General features: G+C 41.1%; 1 protein-coding gene across 1 annotated transcript; it reads right to left on the bottom strand.

Annotated features, from left to right (window-relative positions):
- Positions 1–609: 609 nt before the first annotated feature.
- Positions 610–24,202, bottom strand: fstl1b (follistatin-like 1b). The gene is made up of 11 exons (XM_085373811.1): positions 24,122–24,202; positions 23,918–23,974; positions 8,700–8,801; positions 8,448–8,577; positions 5,585–5,617; positions 5,101–5,231; positions 4,434–4,552; positions 3,973–4,085; positions 3,234–3,344; positions 3,059–3,153; positions 610–2,021 (listed from the first exon to the last, which is right to left on the bottom strand). The coding sequence occupies exons 1-11, from the start codon at positions 24,122–24,124 to the stop codon at positions 1,980–1,982; spliced, it is 936 nt and encodes a 311-aa protein (XP_085229937.1). The 5' UTR covers positions 24,125–24,202; the 3' UTR covers positions 610–1,979.
- Positions 24,203–26,186: the final 1,984 nt, after the last annotated feature.

Genomic DNA, 26,186 nt, shown 5'->3' on the forward strand with positions numbered 1-26,186 from the left:
GATTCGGGAGTAGGTCAATGTCTGCAGTGTCACTTGCTGTAGATTTAGTTGGTGCAAAGTAGGAATAAACACACACACCCTTAAAAAACAAACCCCCAAAAGTCTACATTACATAATCAGCCAAGTAAATGGATGGAACATAAAGCATGGGATGGTTCCTTGATAAGTTTTACTTGAAAATGTTATTTCATTTAAATAATGTATTACAATAGCCCGTTAGGCAAGAGAAACTCCAGTTAACATTTAGAGGTAAAGACAACAAATGAGTTGCCCTTTCAAGCTGGAAGACTAGAATAACCAGCAGTCACCGATTTGCTGAGAGGAGCACCTTCATGTAACTATAGGCACAGCAATACGCTCATTGGTCTCACTGATTGGTGCTTTTTAAGTAGGAAGTGCAATTTTTTAATGCGATTCCCATCTGTACTGGCAACCAGTCCAGTGGTGAGATTACTGGCTCACTGCACTTTGGAAGACAATGGAATAGCTTAATAGCCAATGATTTAAACTTTTTCCCCACTAACAGTATCTCATAAGTAAATCTGGCAGATAAAAGCACAAAAACGTACGCGCACACAGACACAAACAAAGTGACAAAGCTGTGTTGTGGTGAATGGGCTTTATTGGCATACATATTCCTTAGTCTCTGCACTTTTAGTGAAATATAAAGATTCAGCTTCAACGTAGTAATGCAAATTTCACACACATAGGAAATAGAGTCACAAAGCACTAGTTTGATGCCATCTTCATCAAAGCACACTTGTTCTTGAAACGCCACATGGCAAAAAAAAAAATCCTATGTGCAGGTAATGGTAGCGACCTGTAAAGTTTGCAGGTCTAAGGCACTGATTTCTGGTGTTTAGACATCCCAATTCAGATGCAGGATTTCAACAAATGAACACAATAAACAAACCAAGCTACTCTCAGCGTCATAATTGAAAATCGCACACATGCACACAGACACACACGCACACATTTCATATGCACCAGGTTATCGACGCGCCTAAGCTACTTCCACTGACAGTGAGGCTAGTCCTTCTGTTAAGAGTGATATTGAAAGCACAGGTATATTGTTGTTGCTGGGTCCAGAGTAATGGCTTACCTGGATAATTTTGTACATCATTCAAACACTTCATCTAGACTTTGGTTTCAGGTTTCACCATGCTATATTCAGATCAGGTCTCAACGAAAGCTGGACCACTACATCTCGGAAAAGTAAGACACACATAGAGGGAAATGTTTAATCCCTCACAAAAAGGAAAAAAAGCACCAGAGAGACTTTACTAAGTATAACATGGGAACAAGATGAACTCCAACTCAAGCCAATAACATAATGTATAAAGAAGCAAACTTTTTTTTGGCAGCAATGTTATTATTTTAGCCGTAAGATACAAATAAATTCATGGTTGTGGTTGAACTAAAGCCTAAGAAAGCTAAAGAAAATGAAAGAGAAGTGCAATGGTCAGGTAGTGGCCTACTGTGGCAGTTCTACAGGCAACAAAATTTTGAAAAGCACTAGTAGCTCTACCTTGTTATGCAACATTCTGACAAGAGGTTGTACGAGGCGCCAAGCAGTCAGTTTTCTGTGTACTCAGCGCCTATATTTAAACAACCCTCAACCTCACTACCTTTTCAAACAGTGACTTCCATATTCCAAAACAGTGATAACTTGACAGTTTTCTTTTCGTAATAACTGCAAAAATATAAGGATTGTAGTAAAAAAAACATAAAACAAAAAGCAACCCCGAGGCTAGAGTAGGGGTGCAGTAATACAATCAAACATGACAGTACTCAACACAAGGGAATCCACTGATACGCTTTGATTGAAACTAACAAACATCAACACAAACACTTAAAAATGTAAAAAAAAAAAAAAAAAGGATAATAATTAACAGAGCAGAGAAACATAATAAAGTGAGTTAAATCAAGTATGGAAGAAGGATGATGGCGTGCACCCTCTTCTTTCATTGCATCCCGACTTAGGCCTCCTTTGTGCTGGCCTTCATCTTCTCCACTGTCTCCTATGTTTAAAACAGGGAAAAGAAACGTGAGCTATAGTGTCTCATTTGACATGCTGACTGAAACAGTATTTCTGGAAATCGCACGCCTTTCCCGTTAATATTAGCACTGCATTTGTTTGAAGGTGAATTTGGTGTCACCTATCGAAACTTGTACACACGATGAACCACATTTGTTTACAGTGGCACTACCAAGTATTCTTCTGGGGTGCAGAGTACACGGCTTTGCTGACTCGGTCATAAGATAAGATAAGATAAGATAACCTTTATTAGTCCCACACGTGGGAAATTTGTCATGGCCTCAAGCCAGATTCCTAGAGCTACCTTGCGGACATCACGGTTACATTCACGCACACAAGCAGACGCACAAGTTACAAAAACAGCAATCTGCAAAAGATTTTGTACTTTTGCAGATTGTTCTAAATACATGTGCCAATTAGTCTACTCCTACTAAACCTAATGCACTGCCTGTGAATCAAAATAAGCAAGAAACGTTAAAGGAAGATGTCAACACATAAATCTGTTAAAGGTAAAAGAAACTCAAGCATTGATGGTTTTTTTTTTAAGGCCATCTGCCCTACATTTCATATCAGCAACATCATTTTATGGCTCTAAATTTGAAAACATCGCTCTCCTTTGGATTTATTGTTTCACTTGTTCTGTCAGAAGCAATAAAGCTGCTGATACTGTGGCTCGCCGAGCTCTGCCAGGTTGGAACGCATCAAATATTTACAGCGACCTATTCCTCTGTCGGTTGTATTGAGCAATTTGAATTGAAAGGAACTACAGGTAATCAAGGAATATAAAAGCAGGCACGAGGCTATTGGCTCATAAAGATTATATTTAGTGGACCTTATAACCAATTCTACAAGCAGTGGACAGTGAATGAGCTTTGGAGTGCAGTAGAACCAAGTGGGGAGAAAATCAAATATTAGGTTCTAAGGTTGGGAAAACACTTATAATTTTTTGATTTATCTTGTCTTTAACTCGACTGATATACTGTACTTTTTTTTGATGGGATTTAGTTTACAGATACACACCTGGTGCTTGTTGAGCTCGGCCACACGGAGGTTCCACTCCTCCTCAGTCATCTCCACTCCAGCATCTGCTAAGTCATCCACAGCTGGCTGGTTATCTGGTCAGATTACACAACGGTTAAGTGGAATGTGTGCGTGTAAACAAACAGGATAAATGCCATTTTCAGGTTTTTTTTACCAGTGCACGTCATGGCGGTGCAGACCCAGTTGCCGCATGCACAAACGCAGCGATTGCACTCCACCTGGGTCTCTGCTCCATCCTCATATGTTTCATCCTCCAAGGCACATTCTGCACAAAGATAAAGAACACGCTACCTAGATTAAGCCACAGATAAGACTCTAGTAGAACAATAAAAGTTTTACATTGGTACCAATTTTATGACTTTTACGAGTTGCCAGCATTTTAAAATGCTGCATCATTCATCCACCAGCATAACCACAGTGTCACATTCTTTTGGTTACTTTTGCTTAGTCACAAACACTCAGCAAAACAGCCAACGCCAAGCATAAAACCTTTGTGTGTAAACTGGAGAAACTATTATGTAAAAAGAGAAAAAAAATCAAATGCCTTAACCAGGCATGAAAATCTTGATTTGCATTTGAAATTTTGCATGTGGACTAAACCCAGAGTTTACACAGCTAACAGTTAGTTCACCAAATAAACGTGTGCATCCTTGAATCTGGTGTAGCTCCAGAGTTAAGTCAACCGCAGAGATTGGCTGCTGGAGAAATGCCCCCTCTTCCTGCGAACTTTATCCCAGATATATCAGCACCAGTCAACTGAACAGATTGAAGGGCTGAGTCTCAAAATCCTAAGAAAACAGCAGCTGCACTACTGAGCTTTCTGTGCTTCGGTCAATTTATATAGTAGATCTAATGGTGTGCTACATTATGTCAAAGTATCACTCCAAGCTCACTCTTCTCTGGTGGATTGAAGCCAGGCTTCAGGCAGTTAAGAAACTCATCAAAGCTCAGCTTCCAGTCGGCATTCTCATCGGAGAGCTCAATGAGGGCATCAACACACAGGCTCCTGGGGAACGAGAAGCACACAAACACAGAATAAATATTAGCTGTTACATACAGTAACAGTGGACCATTACAGAAACAATGCAAATGCTGTAAAAATCATTTTGATAGCTGCTTTTCTTTTTTTCTACACAGAGTGCAGGTGTTTTTACCAATATGGTTTCCCACAAGAGGCCTGCAATAATGTTTGCTCTGGCCAAGATCAGGTTCAATGACTTGTCTTAAAATAGTGCTGCAGCACAAAGATAAGATTTTCTGCGCACAAGCAGTACCATTGGAAAAATAAATATGTGAAGGCTCTCTTCCACTTCCACACTTTTTCGTAAACATGCAAACTTGCAGACACACTAACCGGAGCAGGTTGTTGCTCTCCTGGTCTGCATAGGACTGCAACTCCACAACTGACTCGTTGTGCTGGATGAATTTGAGCAGCTCTGAGGAGTCCAGCTGAGAATCACCACTGTCATATGACTGCAAACACACAGACTCATGTGCATGAGGATTGAACACAAAGAACTCTGTAAGAAGTCATTTGGGGTTCTGATCCACAGGCTGGGTAGGCTGTAGCGCTACATTAACATTTTTATTCATTTATTCATTTTTTTAAAATGACTAGTTGTTGTTCAAACTGATTTAGCATCCAAGCTGACTACTGTTTGACTACTGTACATGGGCTTCATATATGATGATGAAATAAGAAAATCTTGGGCATAAGTAAAGTTTTAAATCGTCCAACACAAAACCCCCCATCTTTTGCTATAATGGCATTCATGTCAAACCATGGAGAGGAAGGGGCCCTCCTCTGCAGAACAAAGTTCCTCATTAAACTGAATTATCACCACCAGCTGACTCGCTTGAAAGGTCTGTCACATGAATAATTAGACACAGTCCCAAGCAGCTTTAAAAAGCAGGCGGACTGAAAGAGGCCCGCGTGGACAAATAAACTGGGGTATTCTGTGAAAACACTGGTTTTGGAGCAGTGGTGAGCATAAAAACAGAAAAGGGTTAATTCTGCCTACCTTGAAGTATTTGAGCAGGATGTCAGAGAAGTTGGAACCCTTGACAAACCAGCCATCTGGGATAATCTCAGTTTGCAGCCACTGGATCACACGAGATCTTAACTCGTTGCGGTCAGCAGCATAGCAAACCACTGCAGGAGAGGGGATATTTCCAGAAGTCAGCAGCATGAATAAATAACCCAGTACACCTGGTATACTGTGCATCGGTGTATTCAGGCTCAATATGTTCTTTCAGTTAGACCATAAATGTCTGCTACTGTATAGCACGTGTGTTAGTAAACTGTAACCCATCCATGTAACCATGGACTAGACCTTAATATGCCAGTACAATCCAGTGAAAAAATTACAAATACATTCAGTTGTAAATTAATTTATATGTTTATATAACACGCAAACTTGATAAGGATAAGTGGAAGAAAAAGGATGGGTGAATGGATGTTTATATAAGCAAAAAGAGCATGCACGCACATACACATAAACTTACCTGGACTGGCAGCGGCCTGTTCTGTTTTCTTTTCTAAAGGTGATTTGAAAAAAAGAGAGAGAAAGAAACAACATTTGATACAAAACCTGGAGAACATTATTGGAGATAAACATGTCTGTCACTGAACAATTGGCCAAAGGTCTGCAAAGAGCATGCTGTAACATAATGATTTTCCCTCGCTGACCTTTCTGTCACCGATCAATGTCCAGGCTAGCCTTCTTCAAGTTCTGCATTTTGTTTTCTTTCTTGTATCTTTCTTTCTAGTTGTACATTTTTGTTATTCCTTTGTGATTTCATTTTTATGTTTGATTTTCTTTCTGAAAATCAATGTAATTTCTTTTCTTTTCAGACTGCTGCTGCACTTCATGACACACACTGAGCACTTCTTCTCCCCGTACTTCTTTTCTCTCCTCACGTGTTTATACACCACTGCAGTATGCCACTAAATTTTTGTCTTCTCTCTGCTTTAATCTGTGTTTTTGTTCTGCCTCCCTATGCTGTCTTTTTCTTTTCTTGTCTTTGTCTTTCTCCTCATCCCCCAGCTGGTTGCAGCAGATGGCTGCCCCTCTCTGAGTTCGGTTCTGGCGGAGGTTTCTTCCTGTTAAAAGGGAGTTTTTCCTCAGGGATCTCCTTATTGTTGGGCTCTCACCAGAATATTGTAGGTTCTTTACTTTACAGTATGAAGTGCCTTGGGGAAGCTGTTTTTTTGATTTGGGGCTATATAAATAAACCTCAACTGAACTGAACCTCAGCTGAAATTAGTTTCAGAATTAGTTTTGCTTATTTATTTATTTATATGTATTATTTGCATTACTTATGTTGACCAAAGCATTTTAGATTATATATCACAGATTAAGGTCCAGTTAACTAAACAACTTCATGTCAGCAGGGACCAGCAGGGAAGTGAAAGTTCACTCGAGATCAGATAAGATACTAATACGAGATATATGAAGAGGTGGCTACAGGGCAGAGGTGTGATAAAAATGATAGTGCAGTGTCATGGAAGGGGACATTGTATGACTGTCAACCCAGTCACCTCACATTATCAGTTCAGTGAATGTATGCTAGTTCAGAGATCACATACTAATCAGTTTAATTGCTTACTATCAGCGCTTTCACAATTAGTCGGGTGAGCTAAATGACATTACTGAAAAGGGGCCAAATTGGCCTTTTTAGGCCTCCCATTGTCACATCTACTAGATCTCAGGGATTCACTTATACTTAAGCTTCTACTCTGTACCTGACAGTCCGGCAGAGCGATGTGGTGTCACCGCTGTTGTTCAACATCGTCATCGATGCGATAATGCGCAAAACATTCAAGGGCCGCCGCGGAGTCCAAGCCTTGACCGATCAATTTATCACCGATCTAATGTTCGCTGACGATAGCGCCATTTTTGCCGAAGACGACACCGAGGCGACTCACATCCTCTGGTCTTCTACGGCCTCAAGATTAACGCCGAGAAGACCAAAGTCCTGACCACCGATGGCTCACCAGCGATCGTCCACCTCGACAGTGTGCAGATCAAACAAGTCCAACAATTTAAATATCTGGGGTCCCTCGTCGAGGAGAAGAAAGTGGCATCATCAGTGGAGATACGCTCCAGAATTGGGCAGGCGGCGGAGTTCGCTTCCCTGCGCTGGTGCGTTTGGAAGAAGAACAACATCTCATTGACAAAGATCCGCCTTTACCGAACCCTGATCCTGCCCATTCTACTTTATGGCGCGGAGACGTGGACAATGCTCAAACACGACCTGAGCAAGCTCAAAGTTTTCCAAATGCGTTGCCTTAGATGCATTCTCGGCGTTTCCCTTCGCGACCCTCATTCGAATGACACCATCCTCACCAGCTGCGGCAGCCAACCGACGATCGGTGACCTAATCCAGCGCCGCCGACTCCGTTGGTTTGGCCACATTTGTCGAATGGACCAGAGCCGCTACCCCCATGGCCTACTCTGGTTGACCCGCCCCACCGATTGGAGGGTGCATCGAAATGCACCAAAAAAGACATGGATGAAACAAATCCAGGATGATTTGAAGGCCCTTTGACTTGACCTCGAGCAGGCAAGAACCATCGCCTTAGATTGAAAAGCGTGGAAGATAATCGTTGGTCAAGCAAGAGAACCTGCGGCACCTACAGCAGCGCACTGGTTGCGCAGCCGACCACCGCCGCTGGTCGCCCGCTAAAGGACAAGAAGGAAGAAGGAAGGACCTGACAGTAACCTATGACTCTGACATTCGGTGTTATGAACACGAGATTTTTAGTCAGTGTTGTTAAATTCCTCTCTAGTAATTCAGTCATGACAGGTTCCAAACTGTGTTTTCATCTTTTCATCTCTATAGCATTCTCGTGTTATCTTGGCTTCCACTGCACTCTAAACAGTCAAGTATTTCGTTTTTGGAACAAAACAGAGCTGAATAGTATCAATTAGCTGCAATAGACTGCCAGCCTATCCATGATGTACCCCACCTTTCACCATATTACAGTGGGGATATGCTCCAGCATCCCTGAATTAGATATGTGCAAGAAAATCAATGGATGGACCAATCAGTGCTTGATAGGTCAGTTGAATGAGAAACCTGATTTGCTATGTCCTATCCTATCAAAATGTTGTTTCTGTGTGTACATTTTTTAAATTGTAAAAATTAAAAAAAAGAAAGAAAAAACCCCGAAAACCGTTCAAGGCAAGAAAGATGATGATGTTAAAAAAAAACATTTTTTAGCAAAAAATCATTTAACAATTTTTGAAAAATACATTTTCAATGTCTAACATGAAAATTATGCAACTTCCATTTCCATTTCCAAGGACGATTGTGTGATAATTATGCCGGTTTGAACTGTTTTATCAACATTTGTTATCCGTACCCTTGCAGTGTCCGTCGTGTGCCACTTGGATCTTCAGGCCAGTCAGACAAGCATCTCTGTGGAGCTCACAGTGATTCCTGTAGGTCTTACCATTGCTGCCACATACTGACCTCTTGTGGGGCTTACAGCTCTGCAAAGAAACAAAGTGCAAAGGGAATGAATGTGAAGTGAAACCAAAGGGAGTTTGTAATCCAAATCTATTATTTGGACATATATTGCTTCCTTGCGTAAAAGCAATGACCCGACACTCACCTCTATGCACAGACAGCTGGGCTCCCCCTTCTCATTGACAGCGCACTCCCTGCCGGCCCCGCAGAACACATTAGCACACACTTTGCTCTTGGTCTGCACCTCCTGTAAGGCAAAATAAGTTTGTGATGGTTGAACACAGGGCGGCGCTGTTGTGCTTTTCAAACAGAATAGCCAATCAAGTCAAACAGGAATCTGCAAACGGGATCCAAAACACAAATATTTAACTTTCACAATAAGCCATGTGGAACCAAACTCATGTCACAGATAAAGAGATCGTTTCGCCCAATTAACTGACAAGAGTCTGTCCCCTGATGGCATCCGAGATGAAAGCTCACCGATCTTGCACTGCACTCAGTCTAGGAGGTGATGATTTTTGTATCTGTTTCCTATCTTTTTTAGCAAGATACCAAGAATTACTTAAATCATTTTGGTAAATAAGCTCAGTTGCTTTGTGCACGTAGTGGTTCATAATGTTTCATTGGAGACTCTGAGGAATCCTCAAACAACTGACTGCATTTCAATTTTATTTGTTCCTTTCTCATCAACATGATAAGCAAAAAAAGCAATATTTACGTGCTCAAACAAATGTGTCCTGGTTTATTGCTTATCTTTGTTGTTTTTTTATGTGTGTGTTAGTATCTGCACTTTTAATGAGGTCTCCAGAGCTGTCTGAATTGTTGCCCTGTCAGTGACAGTTAGACTTGGATCCAGAAGTTGGCATGAAATAAGGCAGAATACAGAAAACATGTAAGTGGGATGAGTTCCTGCTGGACCATGCTGCCTCCTCGAAAATACTCTTTTTCTTTCATCCAAATGTCTCGAGCAAATCTGTTTCAGTTAAACAGCCTTTTCTCTCACATTTAGCGTGTCTCATTCGCTCTCGTTGACACTCATGGACACACACACCGTCTCATTTGCTCGTCTTGACATCTTGTGTTTGCTCATTTTAGGGACTGCCAGCAGACTCAAGAAATGAGCTCTAGCAACCAATCAGAAGACGCCAAGTGGAGCTCCAAGAGCTGGTTTATGACCCTCATTACCGCCTCCTTTCCCCATCTGTTTGTTTTTGTATGTGTGCCATTGTGTGTGCTTGCATTTGTTTGTGTGCGTACTCGTGTGTGTACAGGGTGTTTCCACATCTGGAGTCTGAGCTGTGTTTTCCTTTAGGCCCATTCCCATGCAGTGCAAAATCTTTTCTCCCCCCCCCACCCCCGACTCCACTCCTGCTCCCTAAGCTGCTGTTTCCTGTAACAGCGAGACAGAAGTTGGCCTTCTTTGTGTGCCTGCACGTGAGCTGGCTTCCAACTTTGTCTCTCTGTGTATGACTGCAAGGTCTGGTATGTAGGTCAAAATGAAGGTGGGATGTTGTTACTGAACCTTCTTGAGCTCTCATGATAAAATGTAACAGGATGGATTTCAGAGCTAAAGGGATGACAGTGGGGGAGCAGTCACATGCAATCATCACAGTGTAGCAATTTTGAATTCGGTTCTATGCATGCTTCAGAGACATATACATACACACACTTCCTATCCTAAGATGAGGTCATGGAAAAATCTTCAAAGCAACCCCCCCGGCCTTGAACATGTTGGACAATTCAGTTTCTCAGACACAGATGGGCAAGAGGCCTGTTGAAACCTGCAGAAACCTCCTCTGAGAACATGAATAATAGATGGGCTCCTTAAGATGAATCTGGTACAAACACGGAGTTCTGTCTGTCCATCTCCCTCCTAGCAGAACCAGCTGAGAATATCTGACATTTAGCTAATGAATACAGAGGTAGAAGGTCCCTTTTTTTGCAGCTGATTCATGAGCTTTGTTGCCATAGTGAGAACATATACTGGCTTCTTTTGATTACAGAAGTGTCAGTCAAGTAAGCCAGATGGAAGAAAGCCTCAAAATGAGATCTCAGCAGGGCTCTTTGGACATACAGTGCTGTGAAATAAGTATTTCTCCCTTCCTGAGTTCTTTTTTCATGTTTGTCACTCTTACACGTTGCAGATCATCACACCATTTTTTTCATTAGACAAAGATAACCAAAGTACAAATATACAGTACAAAGTGCAGTTTTTGAAATGATGATTTCATTTATGAAGGGAAACCAAACCTACCTAACCCTATGTGAAAAAGTAATAGTCTCTTAAACCTAATAACAGGTTGTGCCACCCTTCACAGCAAAAACTGCAATCAAGTGTTTGTGATAACTGGCAATGAGTCTTTCACATCACTGTGGAAAACTTTGGTCCACTCTTCTTTGCAGATCTGTTTTAAACATATAATTCATGCTCGAAAACTGATTCAAGTCTAATTCCAGTCCCAACGCTGACTAGGCCACTAGTTTTTGCTGCCAGCGGTGGCACAACCAGTTATTAGGTTTATGGAGCATTTACATTTCTTTCACACAGGGCCAGATAACCTTTTTTCTCCCCTTAATAAAGTAAATCATCATTTAAAAATGGTATCTTGTATCTTCTTAGGTTATCTTTGTCAAATATTAAAATCTCTTTGATTATCTGAAACATTTAAGTATGCCAAATATGCGATAAAATAAGAAATCATGAACAGGGCAAATACAGCACTGTAAAAGAAAATAACAGATGAAATAGTCTCTTCGTGTGTTCTTGGGATGCCACAAACGCAGTGCATAAAACATGCATGGACAATGCGGAGGGATAAATAAAAACTACACATAGCAAATGTCAGAGACATATGGTCACATTTCATGCGTCTAAGAGGAGAAAAATTAGTAGACTTTTAAATCCCCAAATATTGTAATCAGTAATTAGTTACTGATTACTTTTTTCAAGTAACTTGACCAACACTGGTAACAGCATATAGAATAGCATGCAGAAATAATACTCCAAATAACTTCCTGTAGGAGTAAAGCTGACAACTTCCCCAAAAAAGTAATCCCGTTACTTTACTGATTACTTATTTTCAAAAGTAATTAATTACTTAGTTACTTTTTAAAAACACGATTTACAACCTGAGTAGGTGATAAAGTGATAGATCTTTCAGTCCAGTTCTACTTTTTCTGCATAATCCATCATACAAAATGTAATCAAATGGAAAAGTCTCTTTTTAAAACTTGTTTTATTAGTTTTAATCTTTTAACTTTATGCATCAAGCAAAAATTTAATTATATGCAACATTCTCTGACTGGAAGAAATTTCTTTTAAACCTATTTAAACCTATTTTCTGCACATTCCAGCACATAAAATAAAATATTTTTTTGTGTTTACACTCACTCTTTCAAATAGATGCAAGTAAAACACAGCAGAAAATAAATAAAGTCAAAGACTCAGCGGTCCTGTTGCTCTATTTTCACCTGTAAAGCAGCACTGCGGTAGGCGGAGGTTTACCCTGGTGCAGGTGTGCCGCAGCGGTCAGTGGAAGAATCCGCGAGTTTCTCTGTGAGTTTCCCATTACGTCGTTGCGCACTCGGTGCTTGCTCGGAAGTTTAGGGGTTTTTTTCGCTGTAAAAAGAAGTTTTCTTCCCACGCACGATGGACACTAATGTTTTTGTCACTTTTTATGGAATCAAACTCAAAGTAAGGTCAGTACTTCCACGCTTTAAACGCTGCACGCTCATACTCTCTCCCGCAGTCGATCCATTGTTGATCTGCACACAGCTGTTGTCATGAACGTCGCACTTGCTTACGTCACTGTCGTGAGACATTCTCGCAAAAAAATCACGGTTTTAGTAACGCAGTAACGCAGCGTTCCTACGGGAAAGTAACGGTAATCTAATTACTGTTTTTGCAATAGTAATCCCTTACTTTACTCGTTACTTGAAAAAAGTAATCGGATTACAGTAATGCGTTACTGCCCATCTCAGGCTGTTACAACATAAAAGCTTAATTTATTTACTTGAGTGTTAGTAGCCTGAAAATATGAGAAGTTTTTTTTAATCATTGTTGTTATCACTATTTTACTTTATTTGGTAAAGAGCTTCCCATGTTTCCCCTCTTTGAATCTTTATGTAGTTCCAAGTTCATACGCTGAGATTGATATCAATGTTTTTATTCAAGTGGGTATCACTTTCTGTTTACACATTGTAGGGACTTGGCATCAACCTCACCATAACTAAAAGGCACTCATTAACACAGTCACCAGCAGAGCAGACATAAAATAAGACATGACACAAAGTCAGCACAAACAAAAACACACCCATTATGCATGTCCCAGATAAATTATTATTTTTAATTTACTGACAACAACTGCCTTCTTTCCCATTTAAAGCCAATCAGTGTTCTCATAAGAGACTGGTGAATCATACCAGAGTCCTTCATACAAAGAGCTTCCCTAAGCTCATTACAGTCAATACGGACACATTTCACAGCTCACGACACTAATCTCTTGCCCCGCGTTTCACATGTTTTCTATTTCAGTGTTTTAGTCACGAGGCTGAAACGACTTAAAGGTTTCTAAAAGACTTTTTTTTCTCCAAAAACTCTTTGCATCATTTCCATCTTTTTATATCAGCGTGGCAACTCTCATTTCAAGTCTTGCTTTCATTTCTGCTATTCTTTAGTTCTTTCTCTTGTCATCTCATCTCTAGCACCATGCCCTTTTACAGATGCAAGACACGTGTCTGTGAACGAAGGCCAGCCTTGAAGAGCTAGATGGAAATCAGAGGAGGAAAATAAGAGAATAGTAAGAGTCTGAATAAAAGGAGAAAGTTGTGAGGACAGTCTGAATATTAAGAAAGAGGTGGGTAGTGAAGAAGAGGAGGGGGGCATACGAGCATGTTATATGGCTCGTTGATGAGGCGGACTTGAGTTAAAGTGGAACACATCCTTGCTTTAGAGAACAAAATGCCCTTTTATCTTTTATCCAATGAAGACAACAGTGAAAAGGCACACTAACTAAAGGCACCTAAAGGCACCTTGCACAACACATAAAAAGCATCAGAACATCTGCTCTGCCTTTGCACGCCTTTCTTATCTCTGTGTCCTCAAAGACTCAAAACAGTACAAGCAGCAGCATATTTGTCTGTATTTGCATGCTTAGTGTGTGTACCTTCAAATATCTTGGAGATGTTCCACTAATCGAACAAGCCGATCAATGCCTCTCTATTGTTGATGTCATTTACAGCCACCGTGAGCACTTCCCATATTGCACCCTGCCCCTTATTAGCATAGAAAACATTAACCTAGAGATTGCACTGAAGTCCCTGCCATAGATATGCCTACAAAAGTGAAGAGAATAATGGAAGCAACTGCAAAAAAGCAGTAAGTGCAATAAATATAGAGTGTGGCATTTCTAATAATACTAAAAGATTAGTTTCATCTGTTTGATTGGATTAGTTTTGGACACAATAAATCTAATTCAATAGAATCCAATACAACGAGCCTGCAGTTCGACTGTTTTCACATAGAGCTTCTTTTGCCTGTCTGCTGTGTTCGAGAGGTGTTGATTCAGCGCTACTTTCACTGTGTAGGCTGTACTTTCTGGTGCTGTTCATTCGTGCTGCATTATAAAAAGGTACAGGGTAGATCAGCTTGAGCTGCTTCAACATCTGTATGACACATAGAGTTTCATCGATATCTGAATGTGAAAGGCTCGAAAAGGCTTTTCAAGAAGTTTGGATTTAATGCACGGGTGTAAGAGACACCTCACTGTAAATGATGCAGGCTGGGCCACTTGAAATATTGAAATGCTGAATAACAATGAAGGAACTACAGCACACTGTTACACATGCTGCTGTCGTGCTGAGACACTGATAAGGCTTCGGTTTGTGAGGAAGCAGAGGAAATATTTACAGTGATATTGAAATCTAATCTAAGTATGCACACAGTTGTCTGTTCAATTTACTGCTTATAAAAAGCATCTATTTCCCCGTATTTACATAACAAACTGGCAAATTTGAAGAAAAATGAAAACTATCACAAGCAAAAAAAAGAAAGACTACTGAAATGAGAAAAATAACAAGTAAATTATTTTCATTTGATTAAAAAAATTAGCTTTTTCAAAAACATGTCACGTCCTTGCACAGAGTTGGTTGAGAAAGGTTATATAAAAAGTCTTACATTTGAATATAGGAGTGAAGGAAAAGTTCTACACTTTAGAGGAAAAGGTAGATTTTTTTTTTTTGAGAAACTGAGAAGAGCGAGGCTAGTACCAGTCACACAGGCCTACAGAACAATTAGCGTCCTCTGGTCACTAGATAATAATATCTATTCCCAGACCAACTGGAGGTTTCTGGCAGTCAAAACATTGCAATCGCCCTTAGTCTACATGGAATACAGTCACTTGTCTGCCAGCACTCACCAACTGCTTGCCGAGCAGGAGTGAAAATATGACAAGTGTAATCCAAAATGTACACAAAGTTAAAATTGTGCTGTTCGAAATGTGTTGGCTGCAGTGTGAATGTTGAAGGTGAACATTCTCCGTTTCCAGCTGTCTTTCCTTCAAAGTAATCTGCTAGTGACCAAAGCAATCACAGGGATCTTTTTAATGCAGCACCGTCTTTGTGACCTATTTCACCCAGCGACAGTCAGGAATGCACATTCTTGCCTAGTGACTTGAGATTGCTGGGGGTCAGAATCTGAGGCCTAAGCTACAAAAAGCTAGGCTGTTGACTGCAGCTTCAGAAGTGCTTCAGAGACAGTGGTTTCTCCTTTCATATAACTCCCTCCAAGGAGGTGCATAAGTCTATTTAAACAAATGCTGACGTGGAGGAGATGTGCACTAAAACGTGATTTTACTTTGAGCGAGGCAATAACAGTGACAGATAGAGACAGTCAGCATGACAGATGGACAGACAAATGCATGGACGCCCCCCCCCCCCCCCATTACCTCTAAATGCAACCGAGTGTTTTACAAGAGATTCTATGTAACAATGAGGTGAAAAATGAAAGAAACACAAGACTGAAAGGCAGGAAATGTAGACAAGAGACATAATCAGGAGAATGAGAAGGTAAGAGGGGTTCATTCCCGAGCCATGTAGTGCCTCAGCTGGAACCCGACCCAGTTTGCCTTGAGCCAAAATCTCCTCAGTATTTGGGTCATAAAGGTGGCCCTGCTCTTCCCCTCTCCAGCGTTTTCCCCATGGTGTCCCTCCAGCGTTAGATTGTCTAACACTCTTCAGCTCCATCAGACATGAGTCCATGCCAGGAGCAGACAGAACAGGGAGGGCTCAAAATTGAGCAACTTGTTTCCCCTTAACTTCTAATCAGAAGAGAAGTGGAGTGCAGCCAAAGAAGAAAACCACTTACCCGATACACTGCAAGCTAACTGCGATCCAGTTTACTCCCTTAAGGAATTTTAACGAGATGATGGGAAGAAATATTATTTTTTTTTGGTTTTGAGTCATTACAGAAAGCTGTCTCTTTTGCCTTCAATAATTCACATTGCTCCATTCTCAGACTCTGTTGCCTTTCCCCCCCTCTGTGAATCTGTGTCTTCATTTATATCAAATCAGTTTCAGTCTCATTTCTTCTGTACTTGACAGCCTCGTGAGATCAGATGTACAGTAAAGCCTCCACTCAGAAACAGGCAGTCAGCCCATCAAAAAGACACGATCGACTGCCATGCTTCCTTTTGGCTCAAATATCTGCTTAGTATTTCATGGATTACATGACAAGTGATCGCCAGCAGTTGAGAGCAGTATGTGTCCTTGAAATAATGAGGCCAAAGAAGAACTAATTTGAGCGGTTTATAAGAGCACTAGGGGTGGTCTCAAATGTTCTCTGAGGGACCAGGTCCGAGATTAAATCTTCAGAAACAAAAGGGCTCAGAGTAACGACCAGTTTACAGAGTTCTGCCTGTTATTCTCGTCCCTGTTTCTTATTCAGTGTAAAAGGAATGCACCAATGGATGGGATGATGTCACCCCAGTCTGCAGCCTGTTATTTTACACCCAGCAGCCTCATTGTTCAAAAGCTGAAATGCAGCAACTAAACTGAAAAGAGACATGGGGGAAAAAAGAAGAAATAGAAGAGGGAGATAACAGAAATACACGGTAAGATAAGTGTAGCAGAGAAACAGAGAGAGTGAGAAAATGGAGAAAGCAAGAAGTACAAGACTAAAGAAAAGCAGGAAATAAGTCACCGTCTGGGCAGAGCAACATCTGCTAGCAGTTAAAACGTCACCAGAGAACACAAAATGCTGTGAACGCAGCACCGCCCCAGGCCCGCCCTCCCCTGTTCACCCCGCTGTCACTCTGCTCGGACAAAAACGTCCCCTGTCCTCACTACCTGCTTCATCTTAACCTCTAGTCAAGTTTTCTTTCTTATCATCATTTTCAATAATTTCTCATCTATTTTGCCTTTAATTTTTTAATCCCTTTCTTTGACTCTTTACAGATAATCTTGCTCATTTCCCCTTATCCTTTTAAACTTTCTCTCTTTGCTCACTTTGTCACCTTTCTTTCCCCTCTGAACCACCCCCCACCCCCCTCTGTTCTCTGCATTTTTCCACCACGAGGAAGGGCAAGTGAGGGGGATGGGGAGGGTGGGCCAATGCAGGCTCACACTCAGTCTAGGGGAATGAGGAGACTCCCTGCCCTCCTCTCTGCTCCCTCTTTGAGGCCAGTGTAGGGGCTAATGTCGAACGCTTTTGTACAAGGGAAAGTCCAATTAGAGACTGCAAGATGTATTTAGTGTGTGTAGACATTTCAAACCTGTTGTGAGATCAGACCTTCATTATATTTAAACAACTGTATTTTGCCTTCCTTTTAATCAAAACCTTTCAAAGTATGTCAGGATACAGCGAGAGAAGAAACAATCAAAATGTTATCTGATTCACAGAAAGTAAGTCAACTGTTTCATTAAGGCACTGTGGCCACTGTATCAGGCGCATGTGTTCACTAGGGGTGCAACGATACTCGTATCGATATTGAACCGTTCAATACAGTGCTTTCGGTTCGGTAGCATATGTATCGAACAATACAAAATTTGTAATTTATTTTATCAACTTTTCTTCTGACGATGCTGTCTGTGTTGAGAGCTCAGTGGATCTGCGTTCGACTACTCCGCCTAGGCTGCACTGTTGAGCGCAGATCCACTGAGCGCAGCACAAGCTAGCAAGACAGAAGCTAAGCTCCTTGCAACATGGCAAATTGAACCTCCCCCACCCTCATTCAGATCTGGCCTTTGGAACTATTTTGATCTTCATGTGAAGTATGACCCTGATGGTAAGGGCATCATGGACAAAAGTAAGACAGTGTGTCGGATGTGCCACGCAATGCTCAATTACGTGGGTGGGAACTACTGCATTAGCGCAGTTAGCTCGTTAACGTGTTGACGTCGTCCAGCCCCACGCACGGGGCGATCCGCGGTAGCTCGTTAACGGAGATTTGCCGTGTTGTGGTGTTAACGTCATTTCAGATTAACACTGACAGCACTAGTGGGAACACAATGAATATGACTGCACATTTACGCCGACATCATCCTAGTGCAAAGACAAGTGGAAGCAGACAAAAACAACAAGCACGCATGCTACAAACTTTACCCGAGTCATTTAGACAGCCGTTAGCACATGATTCTCCTTATGGGGACCTGATATGTTTAATATCTGTCAGTGCGCCCCAGGGCAGCTGTACCTACAATGTAGCTTGCCATCACCAGTGTGTGAATGTGTGTGTGAATGGGTGAATGACTGAATGTAGTGTGAAGCGCTTTGGGGTCCTTAAGGACTGAGTAAAGCGCTATACAAATGCAGGCCATTTACCAATATGCTGCTGAGAATATAGCCCAGAAGAAGCGTATAGTATAGCTTTTATTTTGGAAAGAGCCATTTCTCTGTAATAAACTCTCTTTTCCAAAGATGAGTGATTCCTCAATCAGATAGAATTATTATTTTATCCCTGTGTTGTTTCAGCAACATTAAATTTAAAAACTGTACGTTTGAGTTAAAATATATAGAATAGAATAGAATAGAATTCAACTTTATTGTCATTGCACATGCACAGGTACAGGGCAACGAAATGCAGTTTGCATCCATCCAGAAGTGCTTTAGTGATATAGATATATTACAATATATATTAGCAATAATATAGATATGTGAGTATCTATATTAGTGCACCCCTAGTGTTCACGTGTTCCTTGTCAGCACAGATATTCATTCAGCCAATCATATGGAAGCAAACTGACATATTTAGGCAGGTAGACGTGGTCAAGACAAGCTGCGGAAGCTACAACTAATTATTAGAATGGAGGAGAACGGTGATTTAAGTGACCCAGACTGGTCTCGGGATTTCAAAAACTGCCAAACTTCTGGGATTTTCCAGCACAACCATCTCTAGGGTTTAGAGAGAATGGTCTGAAAACAGAAAATCTCCAATGAGCAGCAGTTCTCTTGGTAAAAATGTCTTGATACCGGTTCAGGCTAGTGGTGGTGGTGCACTGGTGTTGAGGGGAAAGTTTCTTGGCTTCAGCCTACCTGAGTACTGGTGCTGACAATGTCCAGCAGGATAACACACTATGTCACAAACCTCAGATCATCTCAAACACATCTCCTGAACTTAACAATGAGATCACTGTTCTCTAATGGCCTCCACAGTCACAAGATCTTTTTTCTGCAGACCATCGTTGTATTTTGGATCATGTGCTATATAGACCAAGCAATCACCTGGGCTCAGAGAACTTAATTGGCAGATTAAACAGTAATGAAATTTAGCATTGTTGTAATCTAAGAACTTGCAAGTCACACTTTTTCATGGTTCTTGAAATTCCTCATGACATTTTAAATTACAGATTTTTAGTACTTTTTCTTTTCCTTTGGGTTTGACAATCAAAGTCATCCCCCCTGCTTTGTATCGTGTCTCATTCGTACTAAAATAGACGGAGAAAAGAGCCTCTCACTATGTATCAGTCACGGCTGAGGTATTTGAGCTATAAATGATCAAACTGAATGAAACAGTCATCTGCGCACTCCAATCTATTCAAAAATCTTTTTAATTAGCGAGCTTCACAGTATACTGCAGTGAGGCTAATCATGGGATGTTCTTTTAACCTTTTGTACTTCAGCTTTCACTTGCTACCTGTTCATGCCTTGAAGAAGACTGAAAGGGTGCTAATTAAAGGGATTTTTTTTATGAAGAAGTGGCTTCCTTCCACACATATTAACCACATTTTTGATCACTTGAAGAGCTGCGGTTGATACGTTTTTTGACCTCTGCTGAGCTACATCAAATCCAGCTTAAACTACTTATTTTATTACAATTGTTCATCCTGCAGATTACTTTCTCAGCTGACTCTTTAGAGAAGTAGGATGTGTTGTAAAGGGAAAACTATTATGTCCTAAAGCAGTGGTCCCCAACCCCCGAGTTGTTTGGTACCGAGGGTTGAGGCTCGGGTATGAAATGTATGGTTTTCAGGGTTTTTATTGTTATTTTTTTAAGCGTTTTTATTGTTAACTTGATTTCCCTGGGTCTTTTCCCATGTGTTATGAATACATCTTTTTATGGTAGCGGTACTGGTTTTATTTTGTTGTATTTATCCGCGACACCTTAAAGGCCAGTATATTGTCAGACATAAACTGGTCCAAAAAAGGTCGGGGACCGCTGTCCTAAAGCATGCAACACACCCTGGTGTAGCAAACAGCACCAACACACTCATAGTACAGTGACTCAAATCAATGAAATGCTTTTATTCAGCACCGGTGGTGGTACAATACCACCACCAGAGAAAAACAAGCTCCATCAAAGTTGTTTTGCCCCAAAGGAAAAAAAAAAAACCTATATATTTTTAACCATCATTTTTTTATGTTAGGGTGTAATATACTGAATAACAGGAAAATTGACAGATTTCTGTAGCAAACAGGCTGTATGTGGATCAATCATGGTTGTGCGCACAGTCACCCTTTGCAGGCCCTTGAGCAAGGTTTCTGCATGTGATAAGAGAGGTATGCTACATTATAGAGTGCTCTCTTATCACATAGATCACAAGAAAATGGAAGAGTTACAAAAGCTCAAAACAGCCACTTTAGCCTCTATGTTTTTTGCTCAGTGTTGGAAAACAGCAGTGTTCGCCTGTTGATCATTCCTCCTACAGTTAAGCCTGTTCAACAGAAAAAAAACTGCATTGCATATACAGGGCGTGATCTGTCTTTGACGGGTCACTGGACACAGAATAATCTCTGCTGGAAGTAAATATTTGTAGAAGTTTTGTTTTTTAAGATGTTTTTTAAGATGTCAAGCTCACAGTGATGTTCATTACATTTTCCAAAAGTGGGCAGAAAAGCAGCAAACAGTCAGTCATCAGTAAATTACCTACTTTTGCTTTTTAATTTTTATGATTGAAAATGATGCATTACCTCATTCTTTACAAAATGCTCAGAGAACCCTTTGGTGCCAGTCTTTGTGATTTGCGTGGGTGCCTGTGTTAATTTATGTGTGAGTGCAGAGTACCGGTAATGATAAGACACCAGTACAGCTGCTAAGCTAAATGAGGACTCCTTTCAAGCCAAGCCAAGAGTGAGGAGAACACACTGCAGGGACGTGAAACGTAACACACCTCTTCTTTCTCTACCCCTACACCACACAGCCATGTCTTACCTCACTCCCAGTCTGCCTGCTGTAATTGCATGACATCTCCTTCCTGTTTTACATCACTATCTCACCGCCCTGAACAATCTCTGCACGGGATCCATGACTGAATGTCGAGCTACAGTAATTAGAGCAGGCTCATACGGACAGAGGACACGGCGTCCCCTCATGCTTATGTTCTCTCCACCTGGGCAGATATTTTTAGCCCACCTTGTATGGGAAAGAACAAGCATCAACATGGCAACATGGCGGGTTGCCCGAGAGCATTTAGCTCAATCAGGGTGCAACAAATCCAGGGCCAGAAAGAAAAAGGGATCCAGCTCCTTCATTTTTTCATGTTTTCTTTGTTACGTGAAATGTTGTCCTGGCGAACTAGTCTGGCTGCCTGTTGATGCCAGAGCGCCATAAACTAAATTAACCAATGTGTCATTCACCGTGGATGATGCACAATAACACAATAACACTGCATGCCATAACAGCGGAAATATAAACACTCTCCTCCCTCTGTTTATATGCGGCTGTGCGCACACATCTTCAAACGCAGCAAATTCTCACCTCAAGAAGCACACAAGCATTCGACTTCTTAATAGATCAGGAGTTCGTTTCCACATTTTAATAGCCTAAACTCGTGGCAGCAAATAAAAACACAATCGATCCTCTTTTCAGTGATCTTTCCAACTTTTTTAGTGATGAGTATACAGTCAATTTAACATGCATCCTATCGTTGATACACAAGCTAAATAGATACCCTATAGGCTCAGATTCACCTCTTTGCTGCAACTTGTTGACCTTCATTAGACAGCACGCTGGTATGCCAGTTCAGGCCCTTCTCACAGCCTGTCAACAGGCCATATATTATCAAGATAATTACCTTTGGAGAACAGATGCCTCTTTTTTTAATGGGTGCCCATTACTTTGTGGGTCCACCCAACAACAACTGCCGTTTGTTCTATCCCATCTAGGACATACCTCACAGATCACGGCCATAGATTCAATTAGGAGGCACACAATCCCACATTTAACAGCCAGCGGGTAAAGATAGGAAGAGCAGGGGAAGGTCAGCCGGGGTAGCCGGCACATCAGTCTATGAGCAGTGTTGCAGTTCCGACACTAATGGCCATCTGCATTAAGCCATAAAGACAGGCTCGGCCACAGATAATTGATTTATCTTTCACATGTGGCATTGCTCTAACCTGCTGAAAAATCCCTCTAATTAGGCTACAGTTATTACCGTGTTTATATCATCCTCCTGTTTTTGTTGTCAACAGAGGAGTCAGCACAAAGCCAGGTGTTCAACAGCTGCGTCCACTGAGGGTCCAGGCCATCATCAAGTGCCACCTGGCATGTGTGTGCTTGCTCGTTCTTCGAGGAATAATTTGGGACATAGAACAAATGACTTTTTGCCAAGTTATATGAGAACATCCATCCTGCTTTCAGGTCTGCATAATAATTAGGGAGGTACAATGAGCAGCTGGTTGGCATAGATTGCCACAAAAGCTAGAAACAAAGGAAAAAGAATCATTTTTACAAGAGACCATGTGCTGGATCACAAAGACATTCTTGTAGTTTGCTTTCTTTTTTCTTTTTTTTTTACTCTTGGATATCTTGATAGCTGTTTCCATAACTATAAATTTGTTATTCTTGCACAATCACAACAGACATCTCAGAACAGGAAACTTGCCAGTCTTCATGCTCAGCTCAGCTAACTGACTGCTAGGTTTACTTTTAATCATATTTAGGCTTACTGAGCATCCACCCCAGACAGTAAGCTTCACTCATTCTTCAAACCCACTGACATATACGAGCCCATCTGTCACCCCTGTGAGATGCTTAAACTTTAATAATTGCACGCTGTTTCAGTTAATCATTCTTGTGTGCAATCGGGCCACCTACTAACAGCACATCCTGGTGTTTACCTAGAGAGGAGACTACTTAGCACTGCAGTGTGATACCCATGAGGTGAGCATTCTCACAGCTCTTGAGGCACTCACTGCCCTGCAGACAAACACACATGCTCCCCGACCAACCACCAAAACAAACATTATGCCATTAGAGCAGCTGCCAGTTGGCACCAAAACACCCTCCAGTATTGATGAAGAGTGTCATCCCCCCCAGAGATTTGTGAAAGCTAAACCCATTCTCCTTCACAGCTGTCTGTCACTCCTCTCGTCCTCTCATGGCACATGTCAGCTTTTGTTGCGATGTTACCTTCAAAAATCACAACTCAGCAAAACAAAAACAGAGAATAGGTGAAGGACTTCTCTTTGTGCGGTCAGCAAACAAGATGGAAAATGTGAAGGTTTAAGAAATATGTGCGCTCACTTTTCCAGTGCCTCATGGGTGCAACCTCATTAACAACAATACCCCAAGTGGAAGAAAGCAAACTAGTCAGAATGTGTCTGTAATGACGCTCATGATTGCCGTAATTGTGTGGTTCCGCTTAGGAAGATAAACAACCCAGCCTACATCACATAGACACAATACAGCCTTGAAAACCCAACTATAAATGGCCCATTTTCACCACGGCACCAAGTTTTCTCCAATAAAATACTTTTTTTCTTCTTCTCGTTTTCCAGATGTGTTGAAGCTCAACAAAGCTGTTGTTTGGCTGCCTTGTTTTTTTTAGCGGTTATAAAGTGTTCAGTACAGGCGTAAAACGGCTGATTCCAATATGAAGCCTCGCAAAGACAACTGTTTGAAGAAAAGAAAAAGAAAAGAGCAAACTTACCTCCGCGTTGTACAAAGCTACGGAGAGCAGAAGGAGCACAGCCACACTTCGGAACATCTGGACAAAAAAAAGGAGGGGAAAAGAGAGAGAAAGTATGGTTTTATGGGAAAAGAATGAGCCAGCGACAGTGTCCATCCGTTTTCATACCATTCATATTGTCAAGACAAACTTGTGGAAAAGCCAAATTTTAGTCCTCTACATTACCATTTTATATTCGGCTTGGGAAATCTGCTCGGAAAAGGGGTGCTGGTCCGGATATCTGTCGGGACGCAGTCGAGCAGAATTGCCGAGATTTCAAGAAATTTGAGGAGCGCTGAGGAATTCCTGCCAGTCCGTCAGTCTCTCCTCCTCCTCTCGTCTCACCCTGGCCAATGAAAACGTCTGGAGAGGAGAAGAGGAGGCGGGGGAGGAACGATGGAAAGTGTGTAGGCTATTTATTGTGTGTAAATTAAACGGTAAATGCAGCCTTTCTCTCAAGAAAGGTGGATGGCTGTGTTTGGGGCTCAGTCATATTTTGTGTTCGGTTCGTATAAAATCTTTTGTATCCTACTGATCTTATGGAAACATTTCTCTTGGCCGTTTCAGTCCATTTTAGTCAAACTCTCAAAGAACAGCCATAAAATCATCCAGTATTATTAACAAGGTTTCGCTTGCTTTTCTTTGCTGCCACCAGGGGGCAGAAGAACTCTTAAAACACACAGCTGCTTCTTTGTGTCGTTTTAAGCTTATATTTTGATTATTCACCTCTCTCTCCATCTGTTTGATGCTTCTGGTTCTTGATGTCTCACTTTGATGATTTACTTCCCTCGTTTCTCTTCAGACTAAGACAATCAAATGTGGAGGTGTACTGCACTGAATGGGTGCACAATGCATATGCGGACATCTGCACCTTCAGTTTGTATACATTATATTGTAGAGTCTATGTAAATAATGTTTATTAAATAAAAGTGACTCAACAGAACCTTCTGTATTTATTTCTTGATGGTTTGTAACATCAGCAACGCTCAGAGCCAAAAAAAAAAAAAAAAAAACCCCCTCAAACTCTGACATGTTAAAAATACTTTAATGTGCTGAGACTGAGCACTTTTTAGGCATGCAACAGGTCCTTAGTGAACATAATGAAGTATCAGATGTTATGTTCCCAAATGAGGACACAAGATCTTAGGAGGGAAAAAAATGAGAGAAGCAGCTGTGCTTTGTTTCTACAGTTATGAGTATAGGGCCAACTGAGGTCTCCTGCTTTGAAGTTCAATGTTTTGTCACCCAATCCATCCCCTCCAGCCTCCTCCTTAAGTAGTGTTTGTATCCCCAATGGGGACATTCCCATAGGGCTTAAAATCTGGGACTCTCCACCTGAACTTCTCCAACTGAAGAAGCTCCTCGGATGAGAGGTGAAACGTCTTCAAGGAAACTTAAAGAAGTCCAGACACTTTTCTTTCCAAGCTCCTTATACTGTTTGTGATTGAATAGTCTCAGTTTTCCACATGCATTCAAATGGTCACTGGAGGGCGCTGACACAATGAAACGTGTAGTCATTTTTAATGAGAGGATGGCCTTCTTTTAAAAGAATTCAGATTTGATTTGATAAGAACCTATTCATTTATGCACATATTAATAGTATAAACAAGTGCATAAGGAGATCAGACTTTGTGCTTTTAGTGGTATTAATTTAAAAAAAAAAATATATATATTTTTCAGTTTTGAATAGGCTTTTACATCATTAAGCATCGCGTCCTTCGATCAGAGCTTAGGTTCATAAAAGTCCTCTGCAGAAAGACCTTTGTTGTATCTCACGTACTGAAAGATTAATGTTCTTATTTCTTTCAGGATTTCAATATTTCAGGATTACAAACCATCAATGGTGTGCACGCTCCACTGAGGAGTAATTAAAGAGTGATTAAGAAGGACAGCCTGAGCTCTGAACACAGCGGCGCACTGAATTTTGAACACAAAAAAGCGAATGAAGAATGTTTTTCAACTGCAACCCATCAATTATATATAACTTCATCTCCTTTGAGTCTACCTATTTAAACAGATTCTGTGTTTATTTGACACCCCGAGGCGTTTTGTATTACTGTGTGTGAAAGCGTGCACATGCACTGGGCCTTGTGTTTGGGCTAGCACTGGTGTTAAAATTCATGAAAAAATATTTTCCTTGTGTTTACAAAGTTAGTTTCATGCCCCTAATTGACCCTGTTTCTAACACTGTAGGGAGATATTCTGTATTTTTCCATATTGTCTCGCTTATACACTGACCTTTGTTTGTCTC

The sequence above is a fragment of the Diplotaxodon limnothrissa genome, linkage group LG16, assembly GCF_057381915.1.
Source record: "Diplotaxodon limnothrissa isolate DT_005_m linkage group LG16, D_limnothrissa_male_GT1.1, whole genome shotgun sequence".
Lineage (NCBI taxonomy): Eukaryota > Metazoa > Chordata > Actinopteri > Cichliformes > Cichlidae > Diplotaxodon > Diplotaxodon limnothrissa.

Excerpts from the sequence above, each read along its gene's own strand:
- fstl1b (XM_085373811.1), bottom strand. Across the intron at positions 4,086-4,433 it reads GAGAGCAACAACCTGCTCCG|GAGCCTGTGTGTTGATGCCC; the intron begins GTTAGTGTGTCT and ends CTCGTTCCCCAG. Across the intron at positions 2,022-3,058 it reads CCGAGCTCAACAAGCACCAG|GAGACAGTGGAGAAGATGAA; the intron begins GTGTGTATCTGT and ends TTTTAAACATAG.